Raw genomic sequence first — 15641 nt, forward strand, 5'->3', positions numbered from 1 at the left:
GTTAAGGTTGACCAGGTCGATCAATCTCGGGTAGACACAAATTGGCAAGAGGTGAGTCAAGGTTGATCGACCACTTGGTAATTTAAAATCTAAAGGGAAGTTGGCAAAAGAAAAGTTCAAATGAGTTAAGGTTGATCGAATATTTGATAATCGAAGTTCAACGGAAATTAAGTTGGGAAAAGAAAAGTCTTAGTGAGTCATGGAGGACTAGACACCTGGTAAGAGATGAAAAGTTCAAATGGATCGTGGAGGACCGGACACTTGATATGAGATTAAAAGTCCAAGTGGGTCATGGAGAACCCAACACTTGGTGATGAGGGAAGTCATGGAGGACCCGATGTTAAGCAACTGGAGGTCCCAATAGGTCACGAATGACTGAATGTTAGACAGAGAAACTCTTGGCAGATCAAGGTTGATCGGGATGTTAGGTAACGAGAAGTTCTAGCAGGTTACGGATGATTGGATGTTGGGTAAAGGAAGTCCTGATGTGTAGAGATCAAGCAGATATCAGGAAAGAAGTGAATTCAGTCTTGAAAAGGCTGAAATTAGGATTAACAATTGATTGATGAGACTTGTCAATCGATTAGCAAATCCTAAACCCAGAATTTTGATTTTGCTGCTTGGATAATATTGATTAATAATTGATTGGTCTAATCAATTGACAGCTTATTGGCCAGCGAACAGAACGTGTTGGAATTAATTAATTCAATCGATTGAAAGTTATCAATTGATTGGGGCAATCGATTAGAAACTATCAATTAATTGAGATAATTGATTAACCAAGCAAAAAATAGCCGTTCTGCAAGTTTAAATGGTAGGATCTATTGTGATAATTGATTGAACAAATAAAAATGACCATTATGCAAATTTAAACAGTAGGATATGATGTGGTAATCGATTGATGAGTAACCTTAATCGAATGAGTGGCAGAAATCAACCCAAAGAACGCCCTTTAATAAAGGATTTTGTGAAGATTTAAAAGGGTTGGTTCTTAGATATTTTGGACTAAAGTGCTAGTGCACATTTCAGAATCAAAAAGAGGCTATTCCAAGCAACAAGAAAACATCTAAAGCAATATTTTATTGTAAAATCATTTTTGATTTCATTTGTATTTGTGTTTATTTTTCTTATTGTATTATTGTAAAAATAAGATTGTAAAAAGCTTCTTCGCTTTCGGAAGTTATCTAGAAAGAAGGAGTATATAGTAAATGGAGATCACTAGGACTATGTTTTGGATTAGTCGCCTCAAGGAGGCGAATATATTAAATAAATTTAGGAGTTTTGAATATGACATTGATTTTGAACTCAAATTTTCGCTACGCAATCAAATGATAACCACGAGATCTAAATGAAAAACTATGGAAATTATTCACCCCTATCTCTAACTCACATAGATCCTAACTCGAGTATTTGATTTATGATTTCTATTTATTTGATTCTATTGACTTGATTATTAACTAATTAATCATCCCTAATAAAAAAAATGCAGATGTGTATGATGGAAGTGCCTTTAATAACATAATTAGCTGATTCATGGCATAGCACCGGAGAAAGTCTGCTACTGTGTTATAAAGCATAAATATAGGCGCAAACTTGGCAACTACCTCTCCAATTTGTTTGTACGGCGTCTATTATCTTTTTTTTTTTTTTTTTTTTTTTGTGTGCGATCTCCAGATGATCAACTATTTATACAGACAAGTTATAACGCATAATTCCACAACATCTTCAGTCTATCATCCATACACTTGATCGCAATTGAATTCGATCGATCTCAATGGCAGCGGCGCCATGGTCGCTCGGTGCTTTATTTGGCATAATTTTGTGGGATTACCCTGTGATCATCTTGGCACTTGCCTCCTCCTTCTTCTTATTGTTTCTTAACCGCCGGCGTTCCTCTGCCTTGCCGATAAACTGGCCCTTTATCGGGATGCTCCCTGCCTTAGTCGTCAATTTCCCGCACCTCAACGACTACATTGTCTACCTCCTCCGCCACGGCAATTGCACCGAGATGTTCCGGGGCCCTTGGTTCCTCGGCGCCGACCTGCTGCTGACCTGCGACCCCGACAACGTCAACCACATTTTCAACGCCAATTTCGATAACTACCCCAAGGGAGACCAGTTCCGGGAGGTCTTCGACATCCTGGGCCACTCCCTCTTCAGCGTCGACGGCGACTCGTGGAAGTTCCAGCGCAAGATCGCCGGCGCCTTGCTCGGCAGCCGTAGCTTCCGGGTCTACGCCATCGGCGCCACCAGGGAGATGGCAGAAAAGGCACTCATCCCTCTTCTTCTCCACAAGAGCGAGTGCGGTGAGCCAATGGAGCTTCAAGAAATATTCATTAGGCTCACCTTCGACGTCACCTGCCTCATGGTCTTCGGCGACGACCCGGGAAGCCTCTCGCTCCAATTTCCAGACATTTCCTTCTCTGCGGCCCTCGACGACGCGTGGGAGGCGCTGTTCTTCCGCCACATCGTGCCCAAGAGCTGGTGGAAGGTGATGAAGTGGATCAACGTCGGCACCGAGAAGAAAATGACCGATGCCAGGAAAGTCATCGACCAGAACATAAGCCAAAGAATATCGCAAAAGAGGCAGGAAATTAACGCCAAGATCTCCAAGGCCGATCTTCTCGCCTCCTACATGGAGGTGGCGGAGGGGGTCAAAGATAAAGTGGAAGACACCGACAAGTTTTTGCGTGACAACGTTCTCTTCTTGATGATTGCAGGGAGAGACGCCTTCTCCATCAGCCTCTCTTGGTTCTTCTTCCTCCTCCACAACAACCCGAAGGTGAAGACGAAGATACTGCAGGAGCTTCGGCTTTGCCGGTCGAGCGAGAACAAGTCGACGACCTTCAGTGCGGAGGAGCTGAGCGGGATGGTTTACCTCCACGGGGCGGTGTGCGAGACTCTGCGCATCTTCCCGCCGGTGGCGTTCGAAGAGAAGACTGCGCTGAAGGAGGACGTGCTGCCGAGCGGTGCGAAGGTGGCGGCGGGGCAGAGGGTAGTGGTGAGCGTGTACGCGATGGCGAGGGTGGAGGCGGTGTGGGGGAAGGACTGCATGGAGTTCAAGCCAGAGAGGTGGATAACGGAGGAGGGGAAGGTGAGACACGTGCCGGCGTACAAGTTCATGGCCTTCAACTGCGGGCCTAGGATTTGCTTGGGGAAGGACCTGGGCTTGATGCAGATCAAAACGGTGACCGCCGCCGTGCTGTGGAACTTTGAGGTGGAAGTGCTGGACGCCGCCCGAGTGGAGCCGAAGAACTCGGCCATGCTTCGGATGAAGAACGGAATGATGGTCACCATCAAGAAAAGAACTCATTCAATAGAATAGCACAATAAATTTTCTTTTTAATTTGCAAGTCACAGAATATTACTTTTACCTAATGCCATATCTATCTTTTTATATATGATAATCGATTTATATTTTATTATTATTTATGAAAAAGTTAATTTACTTGCTATCTGTCAAGATGTCCAAAATGCACGAGAATAAGAAATCGGTATAATTTCTCAATAAATTATCTTTTTATAAATATTTTAATTATACTAATTATAATTTAGTAATAGATAGAACTCTATCCTTTCAATTAATTTATATGATTAATTTTATGATTATAGGTGTAAATTAAATATCTTAATTATACATTATGATGTTATTTTGACACTATTTATTTTTATTTTTATTTTAAAAAAAAACGAGAACGAAGCCCAAATCGCCGAGGGTAACTTGTTGGCTAGCTGGCAAGCCGAGGTATTGCTTTAGCTTCGAAAGCCGCGCTTCATCGAGTGCTTAGGGTTCACAGATACCTTTTCAAAACCCCAAGCCGCCGATTTCTTTTCTCCCTTTGCTTGCTTTTTGCAAAAGCATGGAGGAGTCGATGCCGATCCGGATCCGGCTCGAGTTCGAGGACCGCCGCATCCTCTCCAAGTCCCAGCGCAAGGACCATCTTCGCCGCTCCTGGCTCCTCCTCCGTCCAAAAAGCTTCGCCACCGTCGCAGATGTCGCCGCCCACATCTCCGATGTTTTCAGCCTCCGTCGCACTTGCCCATTCGGCCTCCTCCTTTACGTATGCACTTCCGGTTGTCTTTCCACATCCTCTCTTTCCTCCTTGCATCAGAGTATGATCTCGAACCTTGTAACTCTGATGCCACCTTTTACTGAACATTATCGGACACTGGATTGATTTATTTTCTCTGATTGATATTTACAACACATTTCTCTTGACGCTGTTGTTTTGGTGCTCAACTGGTCATAGTCAGAATTTTGATTTCAGGTGTTTATAAATAATTCCTTGCCGATATAAGTTTAGATTGTAATGTATGGTCAATAAATTTTGTATGTTTAAAAGGATCTGTGGAATGGAAGGTGTAAGGGGTAGAGGTAGGCAAAAAAAAAAGTCATTGAAATAAAAACAATTTAATTAATTTCAATGCTATTCGTATTAGTTCATGATATTTTTGTTTTTAGTTTTCATTTTCATTAAAAATGAATTTAGAAATTGAAAACAAATATTTATTATCAAAATATTGTCATCATTCAATGATAAATTTATTTTCGAAAAAAAAGAAGTTTGATTTTCATCAGAAACAACAAAAAATGTATTTATAAAATAACTTGAAAAATGAAAAATCACAGTGGATTGTTTTCTTAAAGTAAAACAGACACTCTCATTGTCGGTTTACCAATTCCATTAAATAGGAAAGAAAATTTATATGGAACACAGGTCTAAAGCATTTTTTTTCCCTTGACAGTGTGCCTTAATGCGAATATCAATACTAGATGTGCTCAATTGTAAAATTATATGGAAATTCAATTCGTTTTAAATGTGGATACTGACCTTCAAGTTTGAATCTTGCTCGAAATCCACATGATATTGCCTTTTGTTAAAACATTTAATTTTTTGTTGCAGATGGATGAATTTGTCCTGCCTCCATTTGAGTCAACTGGCATTTTTAGGGACAGTGACATCATCAGGTAAAAAATCTTTCCTAACTTTGTGTTTCATGGAATTATGATATTCACTAGCAGAAGGACCTTCCTCCATTTGAGTCAACTAGCATTTTTAGGGACAGTGACCTCCCTTCGTTCAGATGAACTTTTTAATGTTGTGCATCACTATTTTTCGTCTCACCTTAACTTGAGTATGTATATTTCTGGATATACAAATTAGACTGTGTCCTCTTGTAACACTTATTCCTTTTCACTATTTTACTATTAGGGTGAAAAAGAAGGCTATTAAGCACAGGAAGATTCAGATACAGGAAGATGCAATCCAAGACACCGCTACTGTTGCAAGGCAATGCATTGGAATTTTCCAAGAGCAGTCAAGGACTAAGAAAAGGAAAATATGTGAGGATGATTGTGATATCAATCAGATTTCAATAAAAACTCATGCTTGCTCAACCTCGAACAGAAAAAGGTAGTACTGAAATAGTCATTTGCAGCTGAAGTAAACTTTCATTTTTTATGACCATTCTGTATCTGTTTAGCCTATTTATTTGTAGGTATTTGCACCTGCATTGCATCCTATTTTTATTAGCATTTATCTAGACCTTGGTTCTTCTAGTTGAATTTATTATGATTTTAAAGGTAATTCTTGCTGAATGTTTATTCATCTGATTGCACTCATTTACAAGGGTGCATTGCATTATTGTATAATCTAATAAGAGTGATGAGGGATCTTCAAGCATCTTCTCCTGCTAAACTTATCTTTAATTAGCTTGACTTTGTCTTGCATGGAACAAATTGCAAATTACTTTACTAGAAAAAAAGAGAATGGTATGCCTATTGGAAAACCCACCATTTATCCCAGCATTTTTCTTATGCCAACCAACCATTTATGTTATCTTTTTTCAAACCTGTATTGGTATGTCTACTGGAAAGCCCATGGTTCATCATCTAAATCTTAAATAAGAAAAATTCTTATTAAAGGAAAATATCTCTTCATCAGTATAACATATTGTATTGAAACTGAACAATGCTTGAATTAGAAACAGTCAAATATGCTTTTATCTTTTATTGTTGTACTGCATTGAGTTCAATTTTCTTATGCAAACTCATCATTTATGTTAGATATATGCTTTTTTTTTCAACCCCTATATTGCAAGTCTATTGGAAAACCAATGGTTTATCCTGTTGAGCATATAAGCAATTAATTCACATTAGTTGCTTGTTTTGTTCTGTGTTTGCTAGTTGTGGTATGGTCGTTGACGTTGCAAATCATCTTATTCTTGTTACTTACCTACAGGTTTGATCAGTTGCATGCAAACACTGATTCACCTCTTCATGCTACTGATGCCCCTGACAAGCATGAAAAGGTTTGCCCCATTACCAAGATAATATTGCAATATTGGTTGAGATGGTTTCTAGTGAATTGTTGTCATAGAGAGTGTAGGTTTCCTCCATATGTTTTCAATTCTTCAAAAGCATTTTTAGTATATCTGAAAGCAGAATCCCTTGTCCTAGAAATTTGAAATAGAGTTTGTAAAATTCAAAAAGTAAGAAAAATCTAAGTTGGTTTGCACTTGGATATGTCTATGTTATCTAGGCACCTCTGCAAGCTTCAGGAACAGAAAGGATGGTTGAAGGGAGAGATGAAGATGCTTTTAAAAAAACCCACAAGGATGCAGCACCATCTAACAACTGGGAGGTGGAAGTGGCAAAACGAATATCTGAAGCGTCAGCTTCCCATTTCATAGGTGTTTGTTGTTCGCACTATATTTTTTTTTTTTGCTAATGATACTTGCAAGTTTACTCGATCATTTGATATACTTGATTTGTAGAAAATATCTATGATTTTTCTTCTTTGTTTTGTTTTGTTTCTTAGAGATAGCGTCAGATCTTTCCAGCGACCAGATGAATCAAACTGAGAACAACGGCCTACTTCCTCAGAATGGCTGGGATTGTTGGATTGCTAATAAGAACCCCGCAGCTTCCTGGTCATGGGGTGTGAGAGGAAGAAACCCTTCACGAAATCATGATGGCAAATCTGGCAGCTACACTTGGGACAAGTATCTTGACTCCCACAAATACTCTAAATCCAAGTGGTGAGAGAACTGTGTTTCCTTTTTGATGGTTAGCATTTCAATTAAGAAATGTTAGGTTTAATGAGAAGCCCAAGTTTTGGGACTCAGAAGCAATATGCCTACTTAGTTATCAGTCAAGTGAAATGTTTTGCCTACCCAGCTTTTGTGTGTATATATATTGATAAGCAATATGTAGAAATGGTTACCTTGTCTGTTTGCTAACCTGCTTTTGTACACACTATATTAAACATTTGAATATCCATCTAAAACTCTCTCGAAGGTATCTGCATTTTTGTGGTGATTATGACTTATTATGGATCACTAGGATGTTTGTTATATGTTTTTTTATTTTTATAGCAAATAATTTAATTGTCAATGTATTTTTGTTAATATTGATGATCATTTTTAACTCAAAAATAGTTTTTTCATCTCAAACAAAAGCTCCTAAACTTCTTCAAAGATTTTGAGGCAACTTTTGACATGACCTTTTTTAATTTTTGACTAAAATGTTTTATTTTAAATCATTAATATATTTTAGCTTAAATATTTATTTTTCTTGCTTCAATATGCCATCAAATATTCTCATAAAACCTCTAATATATATATATTTCACACTTAGTCACTTAAATTGACTTGAATCCTGAATGCCTATTTTTTTATGGAACTATGCAAATTTACATCGATTAAATTGAACTAATTTAAATATTCATGATAAATAAATGCCTAAATCCACTTGTACTCGTCCAGAATGAGTAAGCTTTTTCTCACGCATAATTGGATATCAAACATGACTTAGATAACATATCTATCGGTGTCTACCAAGATACCAAGATACTATATATCTGGATATATAATTATTATATATCTATTGTCAACCCTAAAATATAATATTTTGACGATTAAAATGAGACTCTGTTTTGGTGAAAGGAAAAAAAAAACTTTTAAAGAGATATTAATTGGATAAAAAAATTGATGCATTTTGCCTTTTTCAATCCTTATAAATTCAAAAATCATTGGAAGGCGGCAGTACAGGACGTGGTTTCGAAAATTCAAAAATATACATGTGCTCTTGGAACTTTGCCCGAGAAAATGTGCCCACTTCGCCCTTTTTCATGATCACGAGATAATTAAAGTCACAATTTGTTGTTACTGACTGGCAGAAGCTGCTCAGGTAGGGTTCGAAGAGAATTTCAAGGTAATCTTTCGTATTAAAAACAAAACTTTCGGACTTGTTTGAAAAAATGCATGGGCTGTCTGGGAGCAGAAGAGAACAGGCGAGCACAAAAATAGGACGGCCGCGTGAGCGCTGCTACTCAGCAGTGAACGCAGTCCGTCCGTCCGTCTGCCGCATAATTGCGCGCACCTCGTTACCCAACCAAAGCGAAAGGCCGGCTCCAGAGCGCAGGTTTTGGCGTTGGCCTTCGTGCCGTTTGTTCCTTTCCTTCCCTCTCTCCTTTGAATTTGAATCGGCAAACTACGGCCCACGCCACGCGCCCACGTCGTGTAAGCTTCTCTCTCTCCCTCTCCTTCTCCCTCTCGCTCTGCAACTGCAACAATCTCTCTCTGCTTCCTTCTTCGTCTCTCTGGAAACTCTGGGCATTAACATCTCTCGTAAATTTCTTTCTCCTTCGGGAACAGGATTAATTCTAGAGAGATGGGTGGTTCGGGGAATTGGATCAAGTCCTTCGTCGTATCGCTCAAGAAGCAAGAGCAAGAGAATACTGTACTCGCTTCATTTTCTGCTAATTTCTCTTCTTGTTACATGTATTTTAAGCCGCACAACCTGATTTTTCTTTTGATTTTGTATTTTTTTTTAATATATAGATGAAGGGAAAGAGTGGTGATGGTGCTGGCAACGGAAGTAGCAGGAAGTGGAAGAAGCTATGGAGGAGCGCCTCCTGGGATCACCTTTCCCTGCGTCGGGGCTCCAGGGGGAGCAGCCACCGCTCGGCCGCCTCAGAGGCCTCTGACACGTCATCACTCAACGCCGACGGCTTCACTGCCGCTGTCGCCACGGTCGTCCGTGCTCCGCCCAAGGATTTCAGGGCGGTCCGCCAGGAATGGGCCGCCATCCGCATCCAGACCGCCTTCCGCGCCTTCTTGGTAAGGCACCAAAACGGGGGTGTTTTTTTCCTCTGGTAGTTGGGTGGTCGTCAATGTGTCTTCTTCCCTTGAACCTCGCAGGCACGGCGGGCGCTGCGGGCTCTGCGCGGCATTGTCCGGCTGCAGGCCATAGTCCGGGGGCGGCAGGTGCGGAAGCAGGCGGCTGTGACACTGAGGTGCATGCAGGCCCTCGTCCGCGTGCAGGCTCGCGTCCGGGCTAACCGCGTGCGCATGTCCACCGACGGTCAGGCCGTACAGAAGCTGCTCGAAGCCCGTCGGGCAAATCTTGATCCTCTAAAGGAAGCAGAGGTACAATTCACTTTCTTTTATGTTTTTGAGCTGGGCATGATAATTTATCCTTTGATTCATTGTTTGTTACATCCTGAACTTGTTATTGTGATTTGAATCAAAAATTTCTGTTGTGGATCTCGAAATTTTTGTCTCTCTGAAACATTTGTGGTTCCAGGGGGGATGGTGCGACAGTCCAGGAACAATAGAGGAAGTCAGAGCAAAGCTACACATGAGGCGACGAGGAGCTTGCAGGAGGGAAAGAGCCATTGCTTATGCTCTTTCTCAACAGGTAAATACAGTTTAATCGAATAGCCCTTGTTTTCTCCTGGCAATGGAATTTCTCTGTTATAATCTTTCCTCAGCAGCCAAGGTCAAAGCAATCTCCATCCTCACTGATGCATCATGGTTTAGATAAGAGTGCCGGCAATTGGAGTTGGTTGGAGAGGTGGATGGCTGCAAAACCATGGGAGAACAGGTTGATGGATCGTAAAATCCCAAACGATGTTTCTGAAATCCAATACAAAGAGGAAGGCTGTGGCGTCTGTTCGACGTACTCAGAGCCCAATTCAGTGAAAATAAGCAAGAACTACATCTCCACCAGGATTTCTGCAAGACCTCCAAACATGCCCAACAGCCATTTCTGCAGAACACGCTATGTCTCCTCTCCGAGCACTGAGTTTTATTACAATGAGAGTTCTGCGTCGTCGTCTTCCTTTTGCATGTCTACACCAATCTCAAACACCACTCTTCTGGCTTCGGAGAGGAATGAGGACCACTGCCGAACTCGTCCCAACTACATGAACTTGACTGAATCAATCAAAGCAAAGCGGAAAGCGCTGAATGCTATAAGATCATCAGTGCAAGGCCCTTCATTTGCGGATGTTGGTGATGTCCGTTCTCATCGGAAAACTTTATCGAGTACCGACGTGAAGATAGCGGACCGTTCTGACCTGAGAAACATGGACAAGGAAAACAATTACAATGCGCGACAGACATTTGTATCTTAGAGCTGTTGTAGAGCTTCACATGCATGACTATTTTGAGCCTGTTTTGCTTCTTTAACTTCATGTGTGATTATTATGTTTGAGTGAAATGTTTCTATTGCCAAGGAAGTTGCTTCATTTTTGTCTAAATTGTGAAATCTATGCTCGAGTAAAATGTTCTTGTCGAGTTTTCTGTTCTTGTGCAACGATAAAAACACAAGGGATTTCTCAATATATTTCTTTATTGTTGTATCATTTCTTTGTAATCGTGTCGCTTTTTAAAGTGACTAGCTTTAAAAAATGAAGTTTACTTCAGTTGGTCTGATGCACTAGAAAGAAACAATGCATAGAGCAAATTGTCAAACCCAGCAGTACCATTGTCTACTTAACTTTTTCTTCACTCTTGTTTTTTTTTTCCTTTTTTGGGTATGTTGGGAAATCTTTGGATAAGAAATTGGATTCGTTTCCTCATGTAGTTGAGTTGGAACAATGCATTAAAATTTCTGACTCCATTCCCACCGAACCTTCACGCTCGGATGGAAACTAAGAACCTTACTGGCTGCTCGCTTTAATATCATAACTTTGGCAAGCAATGGTCGTACATCTTTAAAAAAACATATCAGATCTAATTTAAATATATGAAAATAATCGAGTGGAGCTTGACCATATCAATTTGAGCTAGGCACCTTAAATCACGGGCCACCAGTCAAATCTCCAAAATAATCTCCCAGATCTGATCAGGACATCCAGTGAGAGTGCAGTGCGGATTAACCTACCAGATTACCACCTCCATCTCCATTTTCATCTCCATTCTGAAGGCCCTCCCTCTTTCTTTGACTCGATGCCCACGAGAAAAAGTGAGATCATGTTAAAGATGGAGTAGAAAAGTTCTCGGTGAACCCTTACCAATTCAGAAACACTCAAGGCAGACGCTCTCATTTGGTCGCTACTGATGGAGGACTTCAGGCCTAGATCCTGCGGAGATGGCCGGATGAAGATGGACGTGTACGGGAGCAGGCCCCAGCCTTCAGTCTCCGGAACTCACGATCTCGGATGCCACAGCGCATCCTATACCACCTCCCAGAGCCACAGCCAAGTTCCTAGGGAGATGAATCTGAAGAAGGGGAGCGGCAGCTCTGGTTCCTCTTCCTTCAGAAGCGGTTGGAGCCTCAGTGACGCTGAGCTGCAGAGGAAGACGAGAGTGGCAGGATATAAGGCCTATGCTGTGCAGGGAAAGATGAAGGCAAGCTTAAGGAAAAGCTTCAGGTGGCTCAAAGACAGAATTGGGTGGTGAATGGTGATTCGTAAGGTAGTAGTACTATATATATAGTGCATCATCCTCTCTTTTGATTTTATATATTTATATTGACATTAGAAAGATTGCACCTTTGTTGCTCGCAAAAATTGGTCGATGATGATGTTCTTGTGCTGGGATTTCGATTGAGAGTTTGTTAAACCTCCTCCTTATGATCTTCCAAGGTCTTGTATGCTTGTTGGGTTGGGATAATGGCTGCTCAGTAGCTGTGCCCATAACCACCATTGTAAATAGTGTCTGTTGCTGCAGTTTTTCGTCTGGTGTGTGTGGCTGCTGAGAGTTGAGGCCCATGAGTTCCCTACTTGTGATAGAGCCTCGATCGATAACACTTTTGGTAAGTAAGTTATCAGTTTCACAGCTTCATAGAATAATTGAGTCGGTTACAACCAAATAAAATTATAAAAAAATTATTAATTTCATCCGTTAATTTTAAAGATAGAGGATCTTTCTTTCTGATTTACCTATTCCCTAAAGCGCATCAATTCGTAACACGTTTGGTCGTATCAAATTAAAGACTGAGAGATCACAGTTCGAAGAGTTGAGTTGATTTTGGACTGAAAATTGGGGCAACCCAAAAATTTCAGCTCAATAAATTAAAATTGATCTTAACTGTTTTGAAACAAAGAACGGTAGATTTTGATCAAATAAAACTATAAAGCGTTTAAGGTTGCTTATGCGGTGGATAGGAAATCTAGAAGTGGCAACGTCGTCGTGTCAGAGGTCAAATCAATAATAAGTATAAGTAGTGATCAAGATGTTGAAGCGGTCATCTGACTTCATTAATTAGATTATTTGACTCCATCAATTCGGTTCCTCCGCTCAACAACCCAACTCCTTCAACTTGCGATCATCCTTAAAACGGACAATAATGGTGAATATTCTAAGACATGTGACACTGTGGGATAGTAAAATAGTTATGTTGTTGTCAAATCTGATCTCATGAATGCCCTCCATTAAACTGATGACATTTAATGAATGGAGATCGGCGACTAATAATGTCTATCGGATCTAATCCTTCACTAGCTCATGTTAGGATGATGATGGAGAATGAAGTGTCCGACATAGGAATGCTCTTTTAACAACTATATAAATCCCAGAGAAGGTAATTAGGTCAAAGCCTCGATCTCTTTCCCAAGGAATTTCATTAAATCATTTTTTTTCTTCCTTTTTGCTACCCTTGATACTTAAAAGATATCCACTTGAACATCGAGGCTCATTCTAATTCCTGATTAGTGTTGCAAGAATCCCAAACATTCTCTTCATGCATCCTCATCATTTTTAATCTTGTCCCCTTAGTAGTTATTTTTACTGACTCACCTACCGTGATCTTAGATATCATCAATTGCGATGGTCATTGACCTTGTAGAACTACTATAATTTCAAGTTTAGGAACACACAAATACATTCTAAAAGGCGATATCCTGGATCAGTTTCATATTTTAGGATATATATTTTCAATCCTACAAAACTATACCCTTAAAAATTTGGGGCACTTTTAGCGTGAAAGATCTTAAGGAATTATTTTCTGCCCATATTAAATTACAAAAATTATATTATAAGTGTTTTGGTGACATATAAAAATTGTAGTAAAAGAGTATATCGCATTCCAAAGTGCGCTAATGTGACTTGTATATTACCCTGAAATAAAGATTTTATAACATACAAAAATGTAGCTACGCTTTTCGAAAATACGAAATAAAACTTACTTAATATAAAAATTAACGTCAAATAGAATAATAATTATTATGTACATTAATTCTAATAGAAAATTTAAAAATATATATATAAATTATCAAATATATAGAATTCTTCTTTTAATTTAATCGAATAATATTAATTTAAAATAAAATAATATCTTAATATCAATTAAATAAATATTTAAATAATTTGAAAACTCTAACGATGTGAAATTCACACGAAAATAATCTTAATAAAAATGATTAAAATTTTTCAGAATCTCTTTTAAATAATATTTTTTATTTAAGATTGATCCATTACTGGTTATAATTGGTAATAGATATAAATATCTGAATTTGTTTAATGTGCAGTTTGAACTCCTAACTTTTAATTATGAACTCCTAACTTTTTAATGTGCAGTTTGAGAATTTGTTTAGATTTAGCGAAGCCTAAACACTTAAATGATCATAATAATAATAATAATAATAATAATAGTTTGTGGTGAACTAAATAAGAAGAACACAACATAATAAACATGCCATTTTGTGGTCTACTTCACAATCCACATGTATAGCTGGTTTCTCTATTGCAAGCGAACGAAATAGTGGTATAATTCACATACAAATACTTCGGCATTTACAGGAACATCTCAGGCTCGATCCATCAGTACCGCCTCATTCCAACGATGTTTATACTCTGGAGTCATTGGGATTCATCCTCTGCTGAAGGCGAAGCTGCTCATAGAACCTTCTAATGAACTGCTCTGCCTCCTCGTCTATATGCTTCTCCACCTCCTCCTCCTTCACAGGGAATGGCGAGTCAGTCACCCTTACTAGTCGCCGCGCGGTCACCGGGCTCTTATGACAGCTCCACAAGCTACCTGCCGCCGACGGGGAAGGTGCCACTGAGGAGGACTCGACGCAGTCCTCCTCGTAGTTCAGCATCTCAAGTGCCTCCGCGAAGGCCATCGCTTCATAATCATCGTAGCTATAGTGGTTGCGGTGGCGGTTCCGGACGAAAGAAGGATAGGTGGGAGTGGCACTACAGCTAAACTCCACCTCCCTGGGGTCGTAGAAGGAGACATCTGGATCCAGGGATCGGCGAGAGAAGCCAGAGTTCAGTAAGCTGACGCCATGGTGATGGTGGTGGCTGCGGCAGCCACGGTGATGGTGGAGCGTCATGAGGTTGCCAAGGGCTTTTCCGATGACCTTGCCGAGCTTGCGGAGGAGGTGGAGATCCATCATGAGTTTGTCCTTGGAGAGGCCTTTCCGGATCATGTACAACACCACCCTCATTATGTGCCAAAGCCTCTTCCCTGCTCCCGTGGACTCCATTAATTAGGACCCTGAATTGCCTAGTAAACCAAAATGCTTCGGCGGCTGCAGCGAAGGGAAGAGTGGAGTGAAGGTATTTAAAGGGCAAGGAAGAGAAACAGTAATGAGGATTTTTAGTTCATTTATTGAATTCGAAATAGCTAGAAATTAAGTCCCCCGAACGAACAAAGTAGGATAAGATTGTTAGCAGTGCTGAAGGACATATTGTGAAAGTTTATGTGAATTAATTAATTAATATCGGTTGAATTAAAAAGGCATGCTGTTGGACGGAGGGAGGATAAAAAGCACTAGTGGCAGCTGTCCAGCTGCCACGTGGAATGGAAGTGGGTCCGGTGTCCAAGTGCACGAAGAGAGTGGGATCATCGTACGCCCTCATGAATACTTAATTGGTCTTTAGATTTGAACGAATGCATTATAGGTGGTGCTTCGTATGCAGCTTTCCTTCCACTAGTAGGATGGCATTGCCAACAAGGCACACAAAAAGATAGAGTTTTCACTCTTTGTTCCGAATTTGCCCTATCTGTCTAAGTGCATTGCAAAATATGACATGTAGTTTTATATTGTGATGGTGTTCAGATTTATCGAAGTGGATAAGAATCAAATCTCGACGAAATCAAGATAATATTCTCTTTTATCGTGGTCAATTATAATTTTTTTAATTAATTACCTCTTCACATATGATCGTGAAGTCGATTGACCATTTGAATGAAGAATTCTACCTTTTATTGAAAAAATAATGATGTCCTTTTTTGTTAGCTCAGACTCCTTTTCCTCTTTGTTTTTGGATGGAAACCTTGACCAGTGTGCTCTCAGTGGTCTATGAGAGGGAACGAAATATGCTCAAAAGAAAAAGAAGATAAATTGATAATGAAAAACAGTTGCCTCCGATAAAAAAACTATCATCCTTTAAGACATGTA

At 39.9% G+C, this 15641-nt stretch overlaps 5 protein-coding genes across 5 annotated transcripts; 4 read left to right on the forward strand and 1 right to left on the reverse strand.

Moving 5' to 3' along the window:
- The first annotated feature begins 1774 nt into the window (after nt 1-1774).
- Nucleotides 1775-3325, forward strand: LOC141837941 (noroxomaritidine synthase 2-like). The gene has a single exon (XM_074725307.1). It carries the CDS (start codon nt 1775-1777, stop codon nt 3323-3325), a length of 1551 nt encoding a protein of 516 aa, XP_074581408.1.
- Nucleotides 3326-3817: 492 nt separating this feature from the next.
- LOC141842017 (uncharacterized) lies at nt 3818-7297 on the forward strand. The gene is made up of 6 exons (XM_074730230.1): nt 3818-4061; nt 4905-4969; nt 5214-5414; nt 6243-6312; nt 6543-6693; nt 6822-7297. The coding sequence occupies exons 1-6, from the start codon at nt 3861-3863 to the stop codon at nt 7043-7045; spliced, it is 912 nt and encodes a 303-aa protein (XP_074586331.1). The 5' UTR covers nt 3818-3860; the 3' UTR covers nt 7046-7297.
- Nucleotides 7298-8356: 1059 nt separating this feature from the next.
- LOC141840990 (protein IQ-DOMAIN 6-like) lies at nt 8357-10578 on the forward strand. The gene is made up of 5 exons (XM_074729107.1): nt 8357-8743; nt 8845-9123; nt 9205-9432; nt 9590-9703; nt 9780-10578. Exons 1-5 carry the CDS (start codon nt 8675-8677, stop codon nt 10419-10421), a joined length of 1332 nt encoding a protein of 443 aa, XP_074585208.1. The 5' UTR covers nt 8357-8674; the 3' UTR covers nt 10422-10578.
- Nucleotides 10579-11349: 771 nt separating this feature from the next.
- On the forward strand, nt 11350-11691 carry LOC141837398 (uncharacterized). Its single transcript, XM_074724809.1, has one exon. The coding sequence runs from the start codon at nt 11350-11352 to the stop codon at nt 11689-11691; it is 342 nt and encodes a 113-aa protein (XP_074580910.1).
- Nucleotides 11692-14035: 2344 nt separating this feature from the next.
- Nucleotides 14036-14723, reverse strand: LOC141842424 (uncharacterized). The gene has a single exon (XM_074730631.1). The coding sequence runs from the start codon at nt 14721-14723 to the stop codon at nt 14079-14081; it is 645 nt and encodes a 214-aa protein (XP_074586732.1). The 3' UTR covers nt 14036-14078.
- Nucleotides 14724-15641: the final 918 nt, after the last annotated feature.

The sequence above is a fragment of the Curcuma longa genome, chromosome 11 (assembly GCF_044706935.1).
Source record: "Curcuma longa cultivar G26 ecotype Majalengka, Jawa Barat chromosome 11, ITB_CL_G26_1.1, whole genome shotgun sequence".
NCBI lineage: Eukaryota > Viridiplantae > Streptophyta > Magnoliopsida > Zingiberales > Zingiberaceae > Curcuma > Curcuma longa.